This window comes from Schistocerca serialis, chromosome 11 (genome assembly GCF_023864345.2).
Source record: "Schistocerca serialis cubense isolate TAMUIC-IGC-003099 chromosome 11, iqSchSeri2.2, whole genome shotgun sequence".
Lineage (NCBI taxonomy): Eukaryota > Metazoa > Arthropoda > Insecta > Orthoptera > Acrididae > Schistocerca > Schistocerca serialis.
This window is the reverse complement of record NC_064648.1, coordinates 175,364,763-175,388,887: the sequence shown is the minus strand read 5'-3', so window position 1 is coordinate 175,388,887 and position 24,125 is coordinate 175,364,763. Positions and strand designations below refer to the sequence as shown.

Sequence of the window (24,125 nt, the reverse complement as noted above, 5' to 3'; positions counted from 1 at the left end):
AAAACAAACCTCTCCTCACGCCTCCCTTCCTCTCGTCGGCAGCTGCTAGGCTAGCACTGACTGCAAGCTGAGGGGAGTGGCACAAAGGGAAGAAGCAATAAGAATGAGGGAATAGGGAAGGAGCTCACGTATTCGGCTGCACCCAGCCAGCAACGATGCACGACATCTCAGTAAACAATCCATTTCATCCACTGAGGCAAAAGCTAGATTTTTTTCAAATTTCCCTAATATTGCCCTAACACGTAGAAATTCCCTGATATTCCCCAATATCCAGAACTTGTAGCAACCCTGCATAATTTCTCTGATTTGGGCCATCTGCCTGTTCACACTGCAGGAGGTGCCCTATACAATTACCCTGCATTCTTGACATCCTTCAGCATTCCTTCTCAACCACGACCCAAGCTGCCCTCAGATTTTGTCACATGTACGGAATTAGCAATGTCAGAAATAAAGGAAAAGTTCAATTAAAGTTGAAAGGATATCAATGATATGATTCACTCATGACACTGCTACTCCCAATGAAAGTGAAGAAGAATTACACAACCTTTTGACTGGAATGTACTGTCTGATGAGCAAATAATATGGGTCGAGAATAAACTGAAGAAAGACAAAATTGTGATCCTGACAAAGTAAAGGAAGCCTGCTACCTTGGAAGCAAAATAACACACTAGAGATGTAGCAAAGAGGACATAAAAAGCAGAACAGAAGGGGCAAACACGCCAATCCTGACCAAAAGAAGTCTCGTAGTACCAAACATTGGCCTTCATTTGAGGAAAAATTTTTTGAGAATGTACATTTGAATCACAGCATTTTATGGTAGGGAATTGCGGACTGTGGGGAGAATGGAAAAGAAGAGAATAGACCCTTTTGAGATGTGATACTACAGCAGGACACTGAAAATTAGGTGGACTTATTAGACAATAAATAAAGAGTTTCTTTGCTGAAAGGGTCAAGATAACAGGATGTGTTACAACATCAGGGAGTAACTTCCATGGAACTAGTGGGAGCTGTAGAAAGGAAAGACAGAGATTGGAATACATCCATCAAATAACTGAGAATTTTGCGTACAAGTGATAGAGATGAAGACAGGAGATGAATTTGTGGCAGGTCACATCAAGCCAGTCAGATGACTGATCAGGGGGGAAGGGAGGGGGGAGGGAGGAGGAGCAGTAAACATCGACAGTGGGGGCGAGGGGGAGGGCATGTGTACAGGGGTGGATACTCCTGCAACATGTGTACACTGTGCTTGGGTGTGCAATACACTAATGCATGTCTCCACAGATAAAGCAGAAAGAAATTAAGGCTAGGTGAAAAAGTAGGTCACACTACTTGACCTCCGTGACCGTCACTAAAAGTTTGTGTTAGGTGCTGTCATACAAAGTGCAGAAAATGAGTTGGTGTCTCTTCGTGCACAAACCACACCCGTCAGTTTTCTGTAACTGAGCAGCTGTAACAGATACCAGTACGTACTAATGGCGGCACCGCGAACGGGCTCCTCACGTCATCTGACACCTCTGGTCCGAAGATGGTCTTACAGACAAACCAGTTGCCAGAATTACAAATAAATACATTATTGAAATTTGGACTGTTTTTTATTAAAATTCTCGCTCCGCGGTGCCGCCAGAATACATGACTCCACCCTCGACCCCAGATAAGGAGCCAATGTCAAAATGAAAATTATTTTTGTTCTTTATGTTGTGACTTTGAGCAGCACAGTTAAGTTCAAACTGACTTTTACTATCAGCAACAAAAACAAAATGTGTTAAGGAGTAAATGTATTGAAAAGAGAAAGTTGGAAAGTTGACATTCTTAACGAGGATTTGTGGTGCGTACCGTTATCTACTTTACGCGATACCCTTACTAATCATTTCTGCCGAATATTTTTTAAATGTCAGTTTTAAAATACTGCAGCAAATAAGCAGAAAATAATAAAATAAACTGAATTTGTGCATTAAATTTAACAAATAGGGGAGAAAGCATGTACCTTTATGTTCCTTTCATCAGCTTAAGGAACTAGAATGCAAAATTTGATACAGCAGCACTTACCGCATGGAAAAACAGTCAAGGAAACTGATGGAAATTGAAAAACTGTAACAGAAATTCGGCTACATCGCGCAACGGAGATTCTGTCATTCTCACCCGAGTTTGCAGACTCCGGACACCCTTCGCCACCGGCAGAGCCCACATCCGCAGCGGATTCCCGGCGTTCGTCGGCAGCCGTCTTCACACACTTGACGTCTCTGTCAGCAGCCGAGCACTCCAGCTTGCCGTCCAGGTGGTGCAGCAGGTTGTAGCGAATGTTGTCCGACACTCTGCTGAAGAATGCCAGTTCCACCTCGACAGCTCGTGCCGAAGACTGTTCCGTCATCGACCTGCGTACCATTGTAGAAAAGAAGTGCGTAAAGGGTAAGATATAAATAAAATAAGTTCTTCACATCTTTTTCACTGTATTCATTTAGATAGTCTTACTGTATTTTCTAATGTTCAAAAACATTGTGGGCTGTTGCATTTATAGTACCACATCGAATTGTTACTTTGAAATTTATTTTTCTTAACTAGACCATTTTCAATACAATAACAATCAGAACATCTGCAAGTGTATAAAAGCACTGCACGTATGTTTCCAAAATCAGTCTCACTGTTAATGTGCTAATGACCCTCCCTGGCTTCATACAGGTAGCACTATGTACCTATTGCCGGACAGCTTCTCTGGCATAATGGTAATAAATTGTGAGTATACACACAAATCTCCCTCATGAATAAGCCTATCTATTAGAGGAAACCGTATCAGAATCCCTACAGTAATTCCTGAGATTACCCTTAACACACAAACAGAAAACGGCAGTGAGAGACTTTAATTTATACAATATAAAGATATTTATATAAGGAAATTTGACTTGTATGTGGGAATAAATTCCTGTTTTCACAGGACACAAATTTGTCTTAAATACAATTCCACATAGGTCATCAAATTACGTTTTGTTAATGTTGGATACCACATCTGTATTTGAAAGCTGCCTCGTAAAGCAAAATAAAAGCTGAAGTAAGGCCTTCAGTGGTTACAATAAATTGAAGTTAATTATTTGCAAAATGGTTTAGACAAAGTATAAAGGCAATAATAAAGCCTCTAAATATGTTCATTTTGAAGCTTTACAGGTCCATTTCCAATGCAAACAATTCATTTGTAGTTGAAACCATTAGTGTACAAACCCTATGTCAGAGCTATATTCTGTTGATATTTGTGAAAAAGAGTACAGCTGCCCTTGCAGAATGTAAATGATGATCCAATTACATAAATGAAAGAATTCAGGAACCTGAAAGTGACGATATCCAATGCTAAATACACACACCCAGTACGTGAGCATAAGAATGACACTTATAATCAAAGTATCCTGTTGACTATCAGAGTGGTAAGGAATTACAAATTGTTTAACTGATGTGCACAAACTACACATCAGAGATATGTACATAACGATCAATAGTGTTCACAGATATCACGTGTCGTTCACGTGCTCGTGCACTGTGTCTCTCTTACCATTTTCATCATCTTATATTCTTTCACACATTTACTCATATCATCATCCATCTGTTTTCCACAGCAGATGTACTCTTCTTTCACATCTCTCAATAGCACATTTTCTGTTACTTGGCAAATAAATTGTTTGTACAGGAAATGGACCTATAATGTGCAAAAATAAATATATCTAACAGCTGCATTTTATTTTGTATTTTATAATTTGGTAATAGTACAGTGGTGAAGAAGACTATAAGAATATGCGATGAAAAGAGTTCAAAATTATCCAATTTCTGTCCTCGCTCATACCTTCCACTGCCGTACCTGGTGGTAGTGGTGAAGACGGAGACGGGAAGCTTCTTGATCTTCTTCTGCTTCTGGCAGGAGGCGCCCGGCGCCGACGACGAGGAACCTGCCGTCTGGTAGTCAGAGTCCCCGGCACTCGAGGACACGGCCTGCGACACGAGTGAGAACTGTGCCAAAAACTATTATTGGGCACAACTGGGCTACAAAACTACACATTCCTTTCACCGATGTGGACATCGATAAGAATTTTGTGGGTAAACCGTCAGTCCACATCTAATATTACTGCTATAGAAATGTTCATTTAGGGCACAAATAATTCTGAAACTAATTTTTAGGGACAAAAGTACTTTAGACTTTCACGCACTTACTAGGGTCGTTCAAAACATAATGACCCACATTCGCACCCCCCACCCCCAAACATTCTTTTTTGGTGAAAGCTGTTGTCCTGCTCCCGTTGCCACATTCTCACTGTACAAATTACACCCACACTCTCACTCTCTGCCAAGCGTGTTCCGTGATGTAAGGAATCTAACTGGTCAAAACAGATGGTAAGTCCACAGGGCACCAGATCGGATTACAGGGTGGGTGAGGCAGCGACGTCTGACTCGACTCGGTAATGTGTTCCCCAGTCCTGAATCTCTCGTGCGAGTGTTCACCGTTGTGTAGAAGCGATATTTCTTTCCTTCGGATTCCTGTGAGACTGAACACATCAGAAATTGGTCTCGAGTTTCTTCAGAATCTTCATGTATGTCTCTGAATCGATGGCTGACCCCTTTGGCAACACTCCCACAAGAATGATGCCATCACTATCACACAAAGAGTGTCATCACAACTTTTTGCCAGCAGAGGGAGCTGTCTCGAATTTCTTCTTTTATGGGGATTTGTGATGTTGCCACTCCAGTGACGGCCCTTTTGTTTCCAAGTCAAAGAGGCACATCCAGGTTTCGTACCTGTAACGATTTGTGACAGAATGGTCTCTCCGTTGGTCTCCAACTGATACAACAGTTAAGATGAAATGGCTTTTCTTTCAATCTTGTGATCCCATCCACACCTTTAAATATCCAGTCACTGCGCGGATTTCCAATGCTCACTCATAGTTGTAGAGTCAACTGTAGAGTTGTGATGCACCGGTTTGCTCAAATAAGGGCAACTGCAAGATTCACCACACTGGGGGCAGTGGCTGTGACAAGGACGTCCCGAACACGGCCAATGGCGAAACTCAGCTTCTGCACTTCCTGATGCTGTAACTCCCTTTACTCGTCACCTGACAGTACTCCCGTCAACTATGTTATTACCGTACACTGCACACACAAACATTACAGACATTCACCAGAGTGTCTTTTTCCGCAACCGAAAATTCAGTTACAGCCCCGTAATGCCGTCGCTAATTTTGAGCATTACTCTCCAAGCAGCAGCTCCATTGCAACCGTATGTGGGGCAAGTGGGCAGGTGCCGATACGTAATTAGTCACATGAGCCCATTCGTAAATCACGCAGCAGCCGGACCGAGCCGTGTTACCCCAGTGGCACTGCAGAATCGCAATGCAACTTCAAACCGGGCTGCAGAGTATTTCCACACTGTCAGGACACAACAGTGAGGATCTGCACGTACCTGGAAGCAATGTACTGACACGACAAGTGTCCAATTAATCACTATAAATATCCTATAAGTCTAGCACACTTACGCACAGTCTAACAGCGCCTCCTGCAATATCGGATCGACGCAAGTCTTACCTCGCAAGGGGGCACCCGGAGGCCGGCGCCAGTCCGCGAAGCTGTCTCGACCGGACCAGTTCACAATTCTAAGCCCCCATCCGTGGCCTAGAATGAGACGACAGATGAGGCGACCCCAGGCTCCACAGCAGCCACCGAATGCCAGCCTCGGAGGGAAGCAGTTTGAGACGGGGCAATACTGCTGCCAGCAGTTTCGACCGGGGTGAGCTTCTAATCCGTTAGTGATAGACCCGAGAGAATTTGACAGACGTTAATATCACTGGCACTGCTCACTCTGGCCACACAGACCTAACTCGGGCAAGTGCTGCCGAGTGAGCAACAGTGCCAGAAAAGTGGGACACGGACGTCAAATGGCCAGCCCGCTGACTTGACCTTCCGATGTCAACGGCACCACTGACAGATGTACACCTGCAGGGGGTGTATCCAGTGGCATTGCAGCATTTCAGCATAGTACCACGAGACTAAATAAATGACAATATATTATGCAGCTGAGTTTCCCTAGCCACCTCTGGCTGCCACCACCACTGCCTCCACAACCCGCAAGTCCACCTACCTTTACACCGTAGTGGCTCCACTCACCCTGGGTCACCACAGCACATTGCTCGTAATGACTATTTCGCATAGATGTCATTTTGAAGGGTCACTAAAGCTCTGCAATCTGTTATAATGTTTTGAAACTTCACACACATACAGAAGAATCGTCAAATTTGAAGCACCAAAAAGGACGGACGGACGGACGGACGGACGGACGGACGGACACACACACACACACACACACACACACACACACACACACACACACACACACACAGTTTCTCTCCTATGGGTCATCAGGGGCACATTTTCTCTGGTGTTTCGACAGATACTTGCAATTTTGTTTTTTAAAGTGCAGCTGGAGTCAGCCAGCCAAATGCTGCTCATCAACACTTTCATGTGACCCCCAGAGCTGACAAGGTGTCAAATCATTTTCCATTACAAGCAAAATGATTTTTAAAGTGGAATTTTAGATGACCATGAAAAGTGTGTTTCATTAATTTGTACTAAGAGCAACATAAAACATTGTGAAAAACCAACAGTACTGCCCAGGCCCGCGCCGACTCACCACTGACAGGGAACAGACAAATTCTAGCACACAAAATGCTCTCTCCCCTCAGTTCGCCACCATTTTTAGCAACTAAGGTCAGTGGCACACCACTGTCGGCATTTGTCTCAACTACTTTGCCAGCAGGTATCATTTGTCACACAATGTTTAGCCATTTACGTATAACAATTTTTTTAAATGTTTAATGGACTTCGTAATAACTCTGTAGAAGACCATACCTTGTACTCAACATGTACATATTTACTTACTTACACTGGCCACACAAACTGCAGCCGGTCGTTGGCCTCACTCAGTCCAGCCTTCCACCCTTTCCTGTCATCTGCATCTTCATCTCCCAGACCCAGTATCAGTACGTCTCCCACGACATTGTCCTTCTATCTCATTCTCGGCCATCCCAGTGGTCTCTCTCCTTCAGCTCCTCCATCCATTCCAGCCTTTATTACCCCTCTCCTCCTCACACGTCAGTCCCATCTTAGTCTCTCAATTTTCACACTCGCTATGACGTCAGGCAGTGTGTATACCTGTCTGAGTCCTCTGGTTTTCCTTATCCTCCACTGTTCATTTTCTTTCACTGGTCCATATATTTTTCTCAGTACTTTATTTTCAAAAGTGATGAGTTTTTTCTCTGTTTTCTTTGTCATGGTCCACATCTCGCTTGCATAGTACACTATTGGCGTGTGATGGTCTCACATATTTTTATTTTTGCCAACCTAGATAGTAACTTCAATCTTATGATGATGTGCATAGCTCCTAGACATCTTCACCCAGCTCGAATTCTTGTTACTATCTCTTGTTCTATAAGGTTTTGCTGGCCGATGTTACTCGACATGTAAAGGTGGGCGTATATTCCCAGCAAATGAAATCAAATGGAGAAGAGGTGAGCTTCCATATGTAGGACAAGAAAAGTTCAACATGTGTGCACATTTAGTTCTATTTTGTGATTTGATCTGTTTTGGTTCCCCTTGTTGCAATTTGATACCAGCTTCTCTCAACTTTGAGAACGTCGATCATCGAAATGCTCCTCACTGCCACCCGAGTTGCTCCAGAGCGTGATGAAGGCTGCCTGGCACTTTATTGCAAATAGCAGAGTAACTGTGTAGATGTAGATTTAGATGAAGGCACCACAGATGACCCTGATCTCGTGGAACAGTCAAATCTGGAATTGATCTCCAAATCTGTCACACAAAAGCCTCCCAGCAGCCCGGATTACAGTAATAGTTAACAACTCGCAGGTCAGACCAAGGCGTGACAAGTTAAACATTGAAATACATCTTTAAATCTTTAGAATTAAGAAAAAAAGGTGTGGTCAATGTCTTTGTTCTTAATACAGAAGCTCCCATCTGTGCATTTATGATACAACCTCTTCTGACAGGTTCTTTCATGCGATATATCTCGATGATGCCTAAGGGTTGGGGGAGGGAGGAGGGAGGGGGGAGGGTGAAATGAGCGAACTGCTAATAAAACTAAATATTTATCTAAAATAAAAATATTCTGAGACAAGAAAAGACTTTCTTTTTTTCAAGAAATTTAATGCAGCTGCATACCCACACAGTAAAAAAAATGAACAGTTAGCAAAAAATAAGAACTTGCGAAGTTTCATATCAAGTACTATGACAATACAGCGACAAAAACTGTTTTATGTTCTTTGCTTTTTGATATCTCAAAACTTTCACAGTTACCAACATCTGTGCACAAGTGTACTTTCTCCCTATCTGCAGATGTTGAAAGCCAAAATGTACACCACAATAAACCAAAGATTAACTGACAAACATCTGAACATCTGTTCAGTCTACTTCACAAAGCAAACATTTCACATTATTGGTTTTGATATATTATGGGCATCATCTCATGTAATGTTACGTTGTAATCACAGAGTGAGTCACCAAAAACATAAACAGAACTTTTCACAAAATACACCAAGCAAATTAGCATGCACTAAAGTGAGAGGAGTTTGAGAGACAGGCTGAGGACCTCAAGGGTACAGGTACGGCATCTACTAAACAAGTTACACCAACTGTAAACTCGAATCCCACAATTTGTTAACATCGGAAGTCGATAGTGATCAGTCTGTGATTTTACAAGTTCTCACATTAAGCTGTGCCAGTGCGTCGTGCACAAATGATGCTCGACCGTACCGTATCGGAAATGGTGGGTTGAGGTGGTAACACAATGTCCGTCAACTAGAAGAATGACCGAGAGATACCAACAACTTAGAACATTCACAAACAATACCAAGTAGTAACTGGAAAAATACACTTTTTACGTCGCTCAATTTGCTAATTATTTATTTTTGAGACCTGGGTTTCAGGACGATGTGCATAATGGTACTGTTTATATCTCTACAATTATGCACAACAACATCTTTATTAGTTATGTTAGTGATAGGCAATAAGTTAATAATCGAAAAGAGAGCCACAAAAATAAATAACTCGTGAATCTAGAGGGGAAAAAAGTAAGCCTTCCACATAATCGTGGGTTGCACAGTATCAATTGCGGAACAAACAAAACTTATCACCGAAAGTACTTGCTGCTGCTTCCAAGTCTCGTACGTTCTGTCATTTAACTCTGGCAGTCGTTTACAAGAGCTCAGATCGAGCACATCTGCACACTATATGTGCTTTTGTGAAACCAACTGAACATCTGAGTTATACCAAATCAGAAGTGTTGACGATTTTAAAACAAATTTTAAATATTTATACTATACACGAATGCTGATGTCAGTCGCCAACATTATACAAGATGTGAAGCTTCAACGCATACCGTACCAAAAAAGAACGAGTCGCTATCCCACAGATACCAAATAATGTCGATACGAGCAGAATGGCGAGGCGGATAATATTTCGTTAAGAGCAATGAGTAGCACCAATTCCCACAGTACTTGGCCAAAATATAAGTGCAAGAAGCCAGTGACATTCAGCTGCACAGCTCAAATTTTATGTACGAGCTAATTAGACTGGGAATTATTGGAAATTTACCAACAACTTAAAAAAAAGACATGCAAACCATTTTGTTCAGTGGACATATTAAATTTTATGATGCACAGACTGCCAGGAGACTACTGTAAGAAAGAAAGTAAAATGAAATAAATTCAGACTATTGTACAAAAGAAACTGGCATACAGAAGTGAAACAGGGAATTTGGAACTGAAAACACATTACATCGACAACAAAATGCAGCTCGGTGCCTGTGTCGCAAGGCCCCTGAAGTGTGCCCAAACAAAACTAAGTGCTCAGCAGCAAAATTCCACCTCAACTGCACATCCTTTACTGTACCACAGCAGATTTCAAATCTACGAGTCTGCTCGGTATCTTAAGGTAGTACACAAGTGAAAAATAGATGAAATAGGGTCAAAACGATATCCAACTATCTAGAACCAATACATTCATATTTGGTTTATAATGAAACACTGATTACTTAAAATCAGTTGATTATGGGAAATACAGTGAAACAACCTCACATACAAAAAATTAGACAGACACGTTAGCAGATGTCGCGATGCGTTTCACAATGAACGCACGGTGCGAAATTAAGCCCAAAGATCTTTAATAAAAAACAGTCGTAAAATCTATATATTTCAGTATTAAAAACGTTGTTATCCATTGGGAAACGTAAAAATCAATCAGAAAGTATTCATATGCCTGCAAGGCGATAATTCTTCCCAATGTGGAGTAGATGCATAAACATACTGTTTACTAGAACTGCTTGTAATTTTTCATAATGCAAATCCTTTCAATGTATTCTCTATAGCGGAAAGGCTTCTAATACTGCATATTTCTTGAGTTATGTTACTGTATGATTTTTTTTAAATGAAGTATGCCGATGTTATTTTTATATACTGGATATTGTAATGATCTTATTTCTGTAACACTTTGCTCGTGTCCTTTTTTGTCATCATCACCATCATCGTCGTCGTCGTCGTCACTACCACCACCCGTTAAACCTCTGCGGTTGCCCAAGTGTGGTGTGAGAGAAATTTCCACATTTTGCACTTCTTCCCCACTGACTTTGTGGCATTCCCTCTCCCTTCCAGACCAGCTGCACTCAAGTGAACCACAGTTCCGTTGCCTCACCTCCAGTCTCTTACCTTCTTGTTCCTTTTTGAGACATTTTCTCATTGTTCTCTGTCTGTCCATCCTGTCTGCTTGTAGAAACTGTTCTTGTTTCATGTAGTGGTTGTTTACTTGTTTCTTGATACATCTTTTCATTCCTCTCTCTCTCACTCTCTCTCTCTCTCTCTCTCTCTCTCTCTCTCTCTCTCTCATGGTCACCCATCTGAGTGTTAGCCCAGCCCGACAGCACTTAACTTCAGGGATCTGACGGGAAATGGTTACCAATGCGGCAAGGCCGTTGGCACAAATATAACTACAATGCCAAAAATAAACTGTAAACGAGAAGAACAATATATTGCACAACACTTGATAAATACGCCTTACATATTACAAAAATGGAAACAAAGGAATTGCTGCATTCCTGTGTTTCCATATTTGTATTGAGTAAGGTATATTTGTTCGAGTTTCGAAGTACTAAGTGTACTGCTGCTCTCATTTACATTTTATTTTTGTCATTGCAGTTGTATTTATGATGCGTGTTCCAATTACAATGTACGGCTACCAGATGATGGTAGTACAATAAAAGAACCGAAAGCTGTACTGCATTACGGAGTTTGCGAAAGATATTGCCACTGTTCACAACTGCCTGAAGACAGTAATCAGCAATAACAGGAGGAAAAATATTCTAGTAAACACGGGTCTGCAAATGAGCCATTCACGGAATAAGAGTGAATATGTGCTGCTGAGCCATCATAGACATCACTGAATTCAGTACGAAATATTGCTGTAGTAGAAATGTACCTGAAATATAGACCATTCCATCCAGTCATTCACAATGATGCAGTTGAAGCACTGGAACAATAAATTGTATAATCTTGTCCAGATTTCAAAAGCAAAGTGTACATTATTCACACTGATACAGTTGAGGAACCAGAGCAGCACGAGCATATGAAGGAATCTGCATCTCACTGTAGACAAATGTGGAGTATTGCAACAAAACTGAAGAAGACAAATGGAACACTCGGGTGTGAGCGTATAGTAAATTGCAAAGGCCTCCTTAAGTTAGGCCTCGAGAGAGTCGAGCCCAGCTACACGGGAGCTCTGTCAAAAGGTTTACATTCCAACTACATTTGTACTAAGGTAACGATTCGACAAGAAGACGGCGGCAGTCTTTAAACACGTGCAATTATCGTGCTAATGGCTCATTTGTAGATCCGCATTTGCTTGAACATTTTTGTCTATTATTGAATTCTTCTGAAGTTTCAGTTTTTGCTATTAATTACGATTACAAACTGCACAGTTGTCGGTAAAATAAACTGCACTATAACGGATTTCCTCGTTTCGTCGGGAGATTCGGCAGTGAAAGTGAGCTCTTCAGACACCCCACAAAAGACTCGTCAGTCGGAAATTGGCTGCGGTACAACTAGAGAGGTGCAGTCGAGGCAGACTTTTACGTCAGCAGCGGCGACCGACCCACGGCGGTGTGGGAAATGCGAACGAGTGCTCGGCAATCGGAAGCAGTGCGACAAGCAGACAGAGGCTGTGAGCTGTCGACAAAAGCCGTGCAGCAGTCACCGTGGCTACGGGGCTCTGGCTGCGGCTCGTGGCCGAGCTGCCGCCGGCGGACGACAGGCGCGCCGTCGCCGCGCCGCCACCCCCCGGAGAGCTCGACTGCGGCGGCGCCGCGCCCTCTCCGCCGGGCCGCGGCAGCTCCGCACCCGGGTGCGCCACCCGCACGTGGCGCGTCAGGTTCGGCGCGGTGGAGAACGTCTTGGCACAGGCGGCGCACGTGTTGGCGGGCACCGCCGGCGGGATCCTCGGGACCTGTACGCAACATTCTCTTACACCACCGTACCCGGCGGTGACACCTTCGTGCGGGCCGGGTCGGGTCAGCACCTCCCTGTAACGCTACAGCAATATTCGCCTCGAGGAGTTTCTCTCTGTGCAACTCACTACACGTGTCTGTGCTTGCTCGGGAAACAGATAGGTATCGGGGAGTCCTCTTTGAGCAAAACCCAGTTCCTCATTTTTCTCTGTACACATTTTGGTGACGTTACAGCACTGTCAGCAGGCTTTCGTTTATTCTACCGTAAAACATAAGTAAATGTAGGCAAAATGTAGATTGGTAGTTGATACTGCAGTCATCAGATTCAGAAAACTGTCTCAACAAAAGCGTACACAATATCAGTACAGTCTGCTGTCACTGTTACGGACTGTTTTGCACGACACTGCTCGGGTAATCTGTCAACGGCAAGTGATAAGGACTGTTTACATTACTACTCATATTGAGAATTGAAAAATTAGGCCTAAATGAAAACTACTAACATTTTATCCCTTTGTTATGCTTATCTACTATTATTTGATTGCTAGTACTTCTGCCACACAGCTACATTAATTAATCTGGTTGGGTTAGTGTTAAAAAACTAACATAAGTACATCTATTTTGATGCATTACGCAAAACGTCAATTTGAGAGTGGCTTCGTAGTAAAAATCACAGTAATGAAAGCAAAATAAGGAATTTTTTCCATCGCACATCAACTAGTGTTAACAATGTTGTAATTCATGTGTGTTAACTATATTTTATGGTGTGCATTCAGATGTTCTGCTGATCTGTTGAGTCCATTTTATGCACAACATTCTGATTATTGATCCAGCTGCTTCCTCCCAAAGCCGGAAGCTGCGTCGTGTGTATTTGCTGCCCGGACTCTCACCAAACTGTGAAGTAATGTCGTAGTCGCACAATTATTTATTCCCGTGTTTTGTTCTCCCTGGGACGGCAATGCCCCATTTTTCAGGGCACACTGATACTCTGCCGAATGCACATTTTCTCGACATTTTCCAGTTCCGGTAGATGTGACCACTGGCGAAATCTTAACAAACCGAGTGCCAGACCCTGAGCCTCGTTTAAATTGTAGTCTCTGTCCTGAGAAAACAAGTAAGCGCATCTTAACTACAGGTGTTTCATGTCTGTTCTAAATTTTTGCGAATCTCTAAAAATGCACCTCCCCACACATAAAATGAAACTTTAAATTCATCTTTAATTTGAATATTTTTGAAATAACATATAGTAATTATTGCTTTAATTGAAAAGTAGATACATTCTTTGCACCAACACATCATCTTAGCACAAACATGAAAAACATAAGTAAACATAATTAACATAGCAATCTTTAGTTTGACAGAAGCAGCAACAGATAAACAGCAGTAATTACACGAAGACTTCAGCAAATAAGTTTCCACACCATCACACACTAAGACCACTGCCCAAGAGTGGCACATTGCCAGAAGAGTGTGCACATTCCACACCACAGTTCTACTGTGGTAGGTGCATCACAATGTGCGACTGTAATGGTGTGGTGATTCGGAATGTACTCCAATGTATGCGAGCAAAATATTTGAACTGTGCACAAGATTGACTGTGAAATTCTGGTGGTATTTGAACCAAATGCAATGTTGCATCCAACAGTAGTGAAATAGTGTCAACCATTTGACCGAGGAACACAGATGTGGGGTGACGCTGACTGGGAAATCCAGATCTCCTAACATTCAATTTCCATACTTTCAGCAATCTGCAATAATGTCTGGGCAGAAATAGATTCTCGAACGACGGGGACATTCACACGGCAGTTCTCGAACGGCTGTAAGACTGTGGAGCAGGTTTCTATCGTCGAGAAACTGAACGTTTAGTACAACATTCTGTCCACTGTTTACAAAGACTTGGTGACCAAGTTGAAAAATAACATCACATATCTGTGTCAGTCTGAGGTGCAGTGCAGCATCTGATAAAAGTTACTTGACCTGCCATAATAAAGTGCAATTTTCTGTTTGACGCCCATTCTTCACGTCAATGTTTTGAAATCTTCCTTTCCTCACAGATTCTGCAGACAAGCTCCTAATTTTCAACATATTTATATACTATCACATCTCAAATGTTTCAATTCTGTCCTCCTCCCATATGCTCACAGTTCTCAATTTACTTCTGAAGAATTACATGAATGGTGTGTAAAAGTATGGCAATTTTAAAAAAGGTCCCCATGTACTGTACAAGACAATCAGCAATGTGAACAGTAAAATGTGATGTTAAGATTTCTAAGTGGGAGTGCAAGCCAGTAAGACTTCCAGCTCTTGCCTGGGACAGTAGTAGTGGTTCGAAACAGCATCTAATGATCCAGACACACGGCTTTCCTAAGTTGCTCAAACTGAATGCCAGGACGGCCCCTTTGGAAAGGACACAGGTGATTTTCTTTCCCATACTTCCTTAACGTGGGCTCGTGTCCCACTTTCAGTTATTGGCCTCATCGTCAATGCGACAAACTACCGTTATCAAATCCTTTCCTTTTCCTTCTTCAAAAAAAGGTGTCCATGATCCCTATCTACATACATTTTCATACAACATTAGTTACGTTTAACAGAGAAATTAAGACAAATCCCAGAATAATGATATACTATTGCCAACATGTACAGCTCTGTTTTGCTCCAGATCGATTCCTTGAAATACAGCTACAGTGTGTGTGTGTGTGTGTGTGTGTGTGTGAATGAGAGAGAGAGAGAGAGACGGGGGGGGGGGGGGGGGGGGGGGGGGGGGGGGGTTGCTTGCTTGTGTGAGAGTACTGTTTTCTATGTCTGAATGTCTGATGAGGACTCAGTCCAATGGCTGAATGATATCCAGCAGTTTTCATTGTATAAGTATCTGACTTTAGACACCTCCATGTGGTGAGCAGCATCTAACCTTTCATACTGTTGTTATTCCGTCCATGATTTCCCACTGTTTGATTACACTATAAGGAAGAATCAGAAATAAACAAAATGTTCTTCCCAATCACAATTTATACAGAGAAGATTGTGATGACAGACATACAGATAATGTCGACTCCTGTGTCTGCACACTAAAGACAGTCTGTTCCCTCACTCACTCCCTAGCTGGAAGGGGATGTTTGCAGCATATCTCCAAGAACATGCTACTGACCTGTAAAATGGAGGTTGTTCTTACATATCACTCCCTCATGACATAAAACTGGGAGGGACTGTTATTAACTTCAAAAATAAAGACAACGCATATGTTTTGCCCGCTTCCTTCCGGCTCGAGTCTAAAAAAACGTACCGACTGTTGTGAAAATAATTATTGCACGAATATTATCTACAAACATCACATACGTGATGGTATTACAAATTTTCAGAGGCAAAACCAGCAAATTTCGATAAATGTGTACAGTCTATAGAAAACACAGTCAGAGAGTAGATAAAAGCATATAGTCATCAGTCTACTTCACTTAATACCTTTCAAAAACTGTGCTATTTGTGCGAGTTCGTTGCTCAGCTCTGACAGTTCCGAACAAGATTACCGCCGGATGAGAAACGCATCTCACACTGTATCCCTTCAGTTGTCCGCACATCGTGAGGCACTACGCTCTCGGGCACAGAGTCTGGTGGGACATCACAGAAACACCTGCCATATAGAAATCATGTTCAAAGTCTAAGGGAAGCAGAACACCACTCATGCCACTGACACTTATCACTGTTATCATTGCTCCAGAAATGGTTTCATTTCTGAAATCTTGATGCTACACACCATTCTATGTTGAAACATTAGCTTACACTCCTCTGCAGAGTGAAAATAAAAAGAAATGGCTGTAATTTCAGAATGTGTTGTTATCCCGCCATAGTATTTATATGACACGTGGCAACACTAAAGAGAAAGATTCATTTGAACCTGTGCTCTGAATGAAAATGTTAAAGATCCACAGCACTCGTGCCGGATCCCCACAGCACAGGTCAGCTACGGCCACAGCGCTACACTCACGTCACGCGAAGAGTGTACGATCGAGACAAATCTTATTAGAAAAACTGCAGGAGGGAGGCAAGCGACAGAAGTACAGCGTGATTATAGATGTTTAACCAGATTGTCAGTACCGGTATACACCCTAAATGAAATCGACAACTTGGCTGAAAACTCAGAGCCACACAATTAATCGATCACACTGAGAAAACTTGAGATTTCCTTCTAAGAGGTCACCTTTAGGACATGTCTGCATGAAGAAAGTAAATGGAAAAATTTCTAGGTGCCAAATTTCACATTTGTCAGGAGAATGAAAAATGATGTATCCCTGTTGTGTACAAAGGGCGTTCAAAACAGTTTTGCACAGTTGTCTCTAATTTTTTTTTATTTTTTGCAGGAGAAGAATGAAATTTTTGTCAACATACTTGGAACATATAGCTATAAGTTGGCATATAAAAGTATGTTCTTTTATTTACAGGTGAGCCATAACGAACCACGAAGTAGATGTCAGGTTACGACAACGGTCGGTGACGGAGTTCCTCTTCGAGACCGGTGATGACACCCACATCGATTCACAGGAAGTTGCTCCCTGTTTATGGGGAGGACACAGTGGATTGCAGTAGTATCTGGCAGTGATTGCAGAGGTTTCAAGAAGGTGATTTCTCTCTACTGGACAATCAACGGTGTGGCAGACTGTCGACGGCAGTGAGTGATGTGAATAAGGAGACCGCCGGTCAAATAATCCAAAATGACAGATGTGTGATGACACGACAGCTTGCTGAAATGACTCCTTTGTCATTGGGTAGTGTGGTATCACTGGTACAGTCACTAGGGTACAGAAAAATCTGCGCACGTCGGGTGCCTAGATGACTGACGAGAGAAATGAAAAATGATGAGGAAGAACGTGTGTGAGGTCTCACAAAGACCTTTACTGAAGAGTGGAAAAAGTGTTTTGACGGCATCATTACCCAGAATGAAACAACTGGGAGCAAAACCCAACCCGTGGAGTGGCACAATCCGGATTCCCCTCGGAAGAAGAAACCGAGACTTTCACAAACGGCAGGCTGAAAGGTGATGGCCTCCTTCTTCTGGGATCAGTGTGGCGTCATTTTCATTGACATTTTGGAACCTGCTCCACAATTACCTGGGACCGTTACTGTTTGTCACCGGACAACCTACGATGCGCCATCGAGACCCACAGACCACAGCTTCAGGGTCAGCTTATCAGACTACACCGTGACAATGCCAAAACCCCATACAGCCCTTTTATGACTCAGGAGAAAATCAGGACAATGGGTTGGAAAATTGTTCCTCACCCTCCCTACAGTCCAGACTCGGCTCTGTCCGATTTTTACCTCTTTGGTCGTCTGAAAGCCCACCTGCACAGTAAAACATTTGATAGTAAGAAAGACCTTATTTCCTCTGTCAAGCGATGGTGTAAAATTCAATCCCCAGAATTTTACCAAGTTGCATTTAAATCACAGAAAGAATGTTGGGCCAGATGTGTCACAGCTCATGGAAGCTACACTGAGTAGGCTCAATGTATGTTCCAAGTATGTTCACAAAAAACTTTCAACCTCTTCCTGCAAAAAATAAAAAATTAGAGACAACTGTGAAAAACTTTTTGAACGCCTCCCGTACAGTTGATTTCAATCCAAAAAATTAAGAAGGTACTCCGATACCGTGGAATTATGCTGCTCACTGCATCACTACAGAAAATGAGACAAACTACACAATAAATAGTTTATTAAGAATGTTCTAAGTGAAAACAAGGACTTTTTGTTCCAAGTGCCTTTAACACCGAGGCACTGTGTTCTAGTTGTGGCAATACAAGTACAGCGATATAGCAATAAATTTTTAACTACACGAACTGTACGTAACAAAAACTGTTTCTCATATCTTTAAATTTTGGAGCTTCAGAGGGAACCGCTGCTCAGCACAAAGACTGTACTCCACCTTCTGACATACGTTCGAAACACTTTCACCACAATTCCACAATCGACACGCGACCAGAGTAACGAGAGCGCGACGGCACCAAAAACACATTTTGTAGCTGTAGCAACTTCCCTCCAGTTCGTTACACACTCCGAGCGGCCAGAGGGAAAGTACAGTCCGAGTGGAACTCACCTTGGCAGCAGCCCTGGCCTCTGCTCGGAACGAGCGCGGCCTCCTGCCGTGCTTCTCGACGCCGTGTGCCTCCAACTCGTCTCGCGTCGGGAAGCGCGTGGCGCAGGGTGCGCACACGTGGTAGCGGTCCGCGTGCCGCCTCCGGTAGTGCCTCACCAGTGCCGCCAGCTCCTTGAAGACGGTGCCGCCCCCGGCGCAGTACGGGCACTGGTGGGGGCGCGGCTGCCGGGGACGGACCTCCTTCTTCGCGGCCGGGGCGGCAGTCCCGTCTGGGGCCTCCGCCGCACCCCCGGGTTTCGCCTCGCCCGCGGCGACTTCTTTACCCGCGGGAACTTCTTTACTCGTCGCGACTTCCTTTCCCGCGACGGGTTCTTTACCCGCGGCGGCACCTTTACCCGCGGCGGCACCTTTACTCGCGACAGCTCCTTTACTCGCGTTCGCTTCGGACACGGCGGGCGTAGCTGCCGCTGACAGCTTCTGGCGGACGGCGTTCTCGCGGGCGATGTGCACCCTCCTCTGGTGGCGGCGGCACAGCGGCCCCGTTACGAACCTGGAGGCAGAATACGTCTGTTATTTATCTTATCCGTTAAGGGCACCGAATCTGCAAATCGACCGAGACAAACGCATTGACGACTGTCTCGATCCCTACAGGTACTTGCTAACACACACTGCTTTTCGAAAACAAAGTGGTGATACGGCATATTCCAGAATATTAACTACTAGCTAGTTGCCGAATGTGATTTTTTAATTTAAAAGCTGAGAACACATTCTGATATTATATATGAACTATGATGATAATTTAGCAATGTACCGACAAATCTCCAATTCTTTCAATAATTGGACTCCTAAGTATAAAATGTCATACCTCCTGAACTACGTGTCGCACAGATACATTTTGCAGATACATTCAGTAGTATACGTGCACATTGTCCACAAAATGTGTTGTGAACAAAGTTTGTAGTAATGAAGTAATAAAGTAAAATGTCATCTTGAAGTTTTACTGCAGGAACAGTATTATGTTTATTTACATTTTTTGCATTTATCATTTTGTGGATGGTGTCAGCAAATAAGATTTTCCAAACTGCTTGAAATTACACGTAAAGTTTTTTGGCATCACTAAGTGCTCTCAATTTCAAATACTGGACGACTGTGGTCGTGGTAACACGCGTGCTGTGAATTACACTGCCTCGAGACATACGCACTGTTTCTAACTGTAATGCCCGACTTATTGTGATAAACTTATAAAAGCAGATTATACCTCTAAATGAGTAGATTATGAAGCATTTTAAAGTTTTAAATTAATTCAGTAATTATACAAAATACTGAAAATCAAATTTATGTTGGCTGTTAGAATGCAACATGGAACTAGGACCATGAACCAGGTTAGCCATTTATTAGTAAAGACAGTTCATTCGAGGTAACCCGATACCGTATTTTTAATTGAAAAGTGCCTTCTATAAATTCTGAATTATTTTATGCAACCATATTGCAGCCAGAACTACTGGGAAAGGTGTGCCACTAACCTCTTATCACAATAGAGACACAGAAATCTGGGTACGATCTCCACTTTGGGTTGAACCGCGACTTCCACACCACTGGGGACTGTCGCCGCACTCGACAGGTCTCCCTGCGCTTCCGCACCTGTGCACGCTCCGTTCGTATCCGGCTTGGGGTTCGTTCCCTTCCCTGCGTCCGTCGGTGGTGCAGCAGTCGGCTGTGGGTGGTCGAGCAGGTGCGGCCGCAAGCCGGTCAGTCTGTCGTCGAACCAGTCGCCACACGTGTGGCAGCGGTACATCCCGGGGCACTCCACACTGCCCGGGGCCTGCAACAGGTTCACACATCCTAACATTTACCGTTCAATAGCAGGTGAAACTTCACTATTTCAACAAATTTCACTGTCCACATTGAAAGCTGTCTTAAATAACTGGCCAGTTTTCCTGATATTTCTCTTGTCCAATTTTATATCGGAGAGAAAAAGGAATGAAATTTTCTATAGCGGCGGGATTTTACTGACTGGCCCTTTCAGATTTTCTTCATACTGAAGAATAGCAAAATCAGAGCTCGGACATTCATTTACTAAAACACGATTCTTCTTCAGAAAAACGAAAATTACAAGTATCTGAGCACTGTAAAGTACGAAACAATTGTAGCTACTTAGCAAGTTTGTCAGTAGCTCAACACACAGTGTAATCAGACGATTACCGTTAGTCCCTGGTTCGAATCTCTCTAGTAGTAATAACTTTTCCTTGTTTTATTTAACTTCCATATTTGTTAACAAATGGGAATGTTAATTTACAAATACTGAATCATAATTTTAAAAAAAAGGGAGAGAGAGAGAGGTCACTGATCATACAAACACAAATTAAGGCCAATATTAAACTACTGTATTTCTTTGACAAAGGAATATAATCAAATATACACCAAATTTCTTTGATAAAGATAAGAGAGTGCCCACAGCTGTCATTCTCTCAGAACTCCACCCCCCCTCCCCTTTCCCCGACCACCAACACACACACACACACACACACACACACACACACACACACACACACACAAATAAAACAGGGACAAACCTTAAAATACTGTAGAACAGAATGTGCCCTTTGCTATGCACTTCAAATAGTATACATACGGATGGAAGGATGTCACACATTTGTTCAGAAAGGTGGAAGTGTGACAAACAGCCAACAAATTCCAACAGCAGATGATACAAGAAGTGCACAGTACATTTGGAAGCTTTACTGTCAAAATTTTACTAGAAGTTGAAAAACAAAATTACTGGAAAAATGTGCATTTTTTATTAAAACAGCAATGAACTTTGAGCCCTGCATGCTCATCTTCAGGTGCTCATCACTATTATGATGTAATTGCTTGTGTGAAACAGATGTTAAACCCCAAAAGACAGGACTTTGATGCTAAAACCGCATCATGTAAAAAAAGAAAAACCACCCAGTTTTTAATGAATGCAGACAATTTTTGTTTCAGAACACTGTCTTGGTATCAGCCGTCCTATAGAATGTAACACAGAGATTCTGACCTGTACTTCCAGGTGTTGGAATAGTGGATAGTAAGGAAGCAGCTGAGATTGAATTAGCAAGTGACCTTACAAATAAAGATGGGAGGTTTTTGCTTCAGTTATGCCAAAAATCCCACTCTCCCTGGTCAGACAACAGAGGGACAGAGTTCAGACTACTTGCTCACCCACTGGTAATTAATTTCACTACCAATGACTTCCTACATAGGTCGTCTTTGCGGTGATGCTAGTGTGTGTTTGTCTGAGGGTTTAAATTTCCCCTCTCGCACTCGTATCTCAAAAATGACGGAGTGTTCACACGTCAAAATACTGGTAGCTGTCGAAGATGTCGACTAGCTATATTCCCGTAAGTTGTTTGAACATTTTATATGCCAGGAAAAACTCGAGTGATACTGGAGCACCACTCGTTACACAACAGCTACACAGAATACAGATGTGGATATAGAATTACATCTGAAGTATTTTGCATATTGTTTTGAAAATACCACTTTTCAGTAGGGCGAGGAGAGGGCAGGAGTTTGAAGAAAACTAACAGTGCTACAAGCTACAGAATCACTGACACAGGTGGGAATTCGGCAGCAACATCTTCGATACAAATACGTTTACGAGATGGGGCAGATTTCCACAACAAAGTGCTGTGCTACTCGAGAAGGGATATAAGAAAGAGACTGTGCAAAGCCTACAGTGGGGGAATTATACTGGGATTCACTTTTAAGTAATTTCGGAATCCGGCACGCAATAGCAGCAGTAACAGAAAAAGCCGTTCGCACACACACTTTTCCGGCACTGACCTTGGCGTAGGAGAGCGGTGCCCCGGCCTTGGAAGGGTTGGCGATGCCGCAGTTCGCGACGTCGCGCTCCGACAGGTAGCAGACGCTGACGTGGCAGCGCAGGTAGTGGCGCTTCAAGCTGAACGAGCGCTTGTACACCGTCGAACACACCTCGCACAGGAATCCCTTCGGTGTGCGGTGTGTCGGCTCCATGCGGAACTGAAACCTGCACACACCGCATACAGCTCCAGCACTGACGTGGTCCACTCCGTATTAGATAATTAGTGTTAGAGGATATCTCGCACCAGACAGCCTCCCCATTTTACCCCCTAACAAATACAGCTCCGAGATGTAAAACACTTAAAAGAAACCACTTTGTCACACAGTAGAATTCAGATCACGAATGCCCAAATGCCTTCCTCTGCCGAGACTACGAGTGCCTCGAGTGGAGACACAAAATGAGACGATTTCTGTCTGATACCCCCACAAAAAGACCCATGGTCATCTTCTGCTGTCCTTCCAAGTTCCCCAGTCCTCCTTCCTGTTTTCCTGTCCCTCTACCCCTGTGCCCAACTCATCCAATACAGTGCCCACCCAAACGTGCACCAGCCGCCACACTGAAGTCCTGGCACTGTGTGTCAAGCCAACACAATTTAGGAGCACAAAGGAGAGAGAGAGAATGTCTCTCTCTCTCTCTCTCTCTCTCTCTCTCTCTCTCTCTCTCTCTCTCTCTGTGTGTGTGTGTGTGTGAGTGAGTGTGTGTGTGTGTGTGTGTGTGTGTGTGTGTGTGTGTGTGTGTCAAGAAAACATTACAAACTATAGAAATATTAGTATAAAGATGTCACGAAAACATCTTGGACTGAAAGAAAATTACTAAAAAAGGCTAACAGAAATTGAAGAGAAAAGAACATTGATAACTTGGTACAGGGAACAAAAACTAAATCAACTGCACCCCTAGTTCAACACAAAAGCTTCAGAAAAAACATCTTGGGAGGAAATATCATTGGGCAGAAATCAGGTGGCAGGCCCAGAACATCCACATTAAAAGTGCTATCAGTGGAATTAATTAACTAAAACCCACACTGTACGTTTCTCATTGTTTCAATTTAACAAAAGCCCACACAACTTCAGAAGTGTTGCACAGCAAACAAAAAGCAGCTCTGGCTTACTTTTTCAGCTCCGACTTGTCTGCGTCTGCTGCCTGCACTACTGCAGCCGCGTCAAACTGCGGCACCTTCTCGAGTGGCACGCTGCAGCGCAGGCTGTCCCCCTCCTTGCGGACATCCATTTCGCTGTCGCCCCGGTCGCCCGTCTCGCCGCTCTCGGCAGTCAGTGTACTTTCCTCGCCGGCAGAGGTCGGCGCCGCCGTCTCCACCGGACTGTCGCGCGGGGACCGCTCCGCTTCCTCGCGGGACCTCGGCGACCGCGAGGCCGCGTTCTCTCCCTCGGGAACGGCGTCGGGAACTTCCGCACCTGCCGTAAGTCGCAGTACGGTCAGAAAATGGTGTGTCGTCGCAAATAAAAAATGCGTTAGGTGAGCGGTTGCAACTCCAAAGGAATAGTTCTTACAAATGTTTGAAAAGAAAGTTTTCGATGTCTACAACAAATGTCACTCTGCGCATTTGGAATCTTTGCCCCTGTGATCACAATTATTTTCATTTATCTATTGTAGTTGTATACACATTAGGAAATACTGACTTAACAGTTAAACAA

The 24,125-nt window shown here is 43.3% G+C and overlaps 1 protein-coding gene across 1 annotated transcript in view; it reads right to left on the bottom strand.

Annotated features, from left to right (window-relative positions):
• LOC126426611 (uncharacterized) overlaps positions 1–24,125 on the bottom strand; it is a 245,328-nt gene that overhangs the window by 54,524 nt on the left and 166,679 nt on the right. Inside the window, exons 9-14 of the mRNA XM_050088503.1 lie at positions 23,582–23,885; positions 22,434–22,638; positions 20,132–20,430; positions 18,609–19,158; positions 3,824–3,969; positions 2,140–2,372 (exon numbers count right to left, since the gene is read on the bottom strand). Coding sequence (XP_049944460.1) covers positions 2,140–2,372; positions 3,824–3,969; positions 18,609–19,158; positions 20,132–20,430; positions 22,434–22,638; positions 23,582–23,885 — 1,737 coding nt within the window. The remainder of the gene's footprint in view (positions 1–2,139; positions 2,373–3,823; positions 3,970–18,608; positions 19,159–20,131; positions 20,431–22,433; positions 22,639–23,581; positions 23,886–24,125) is intronic.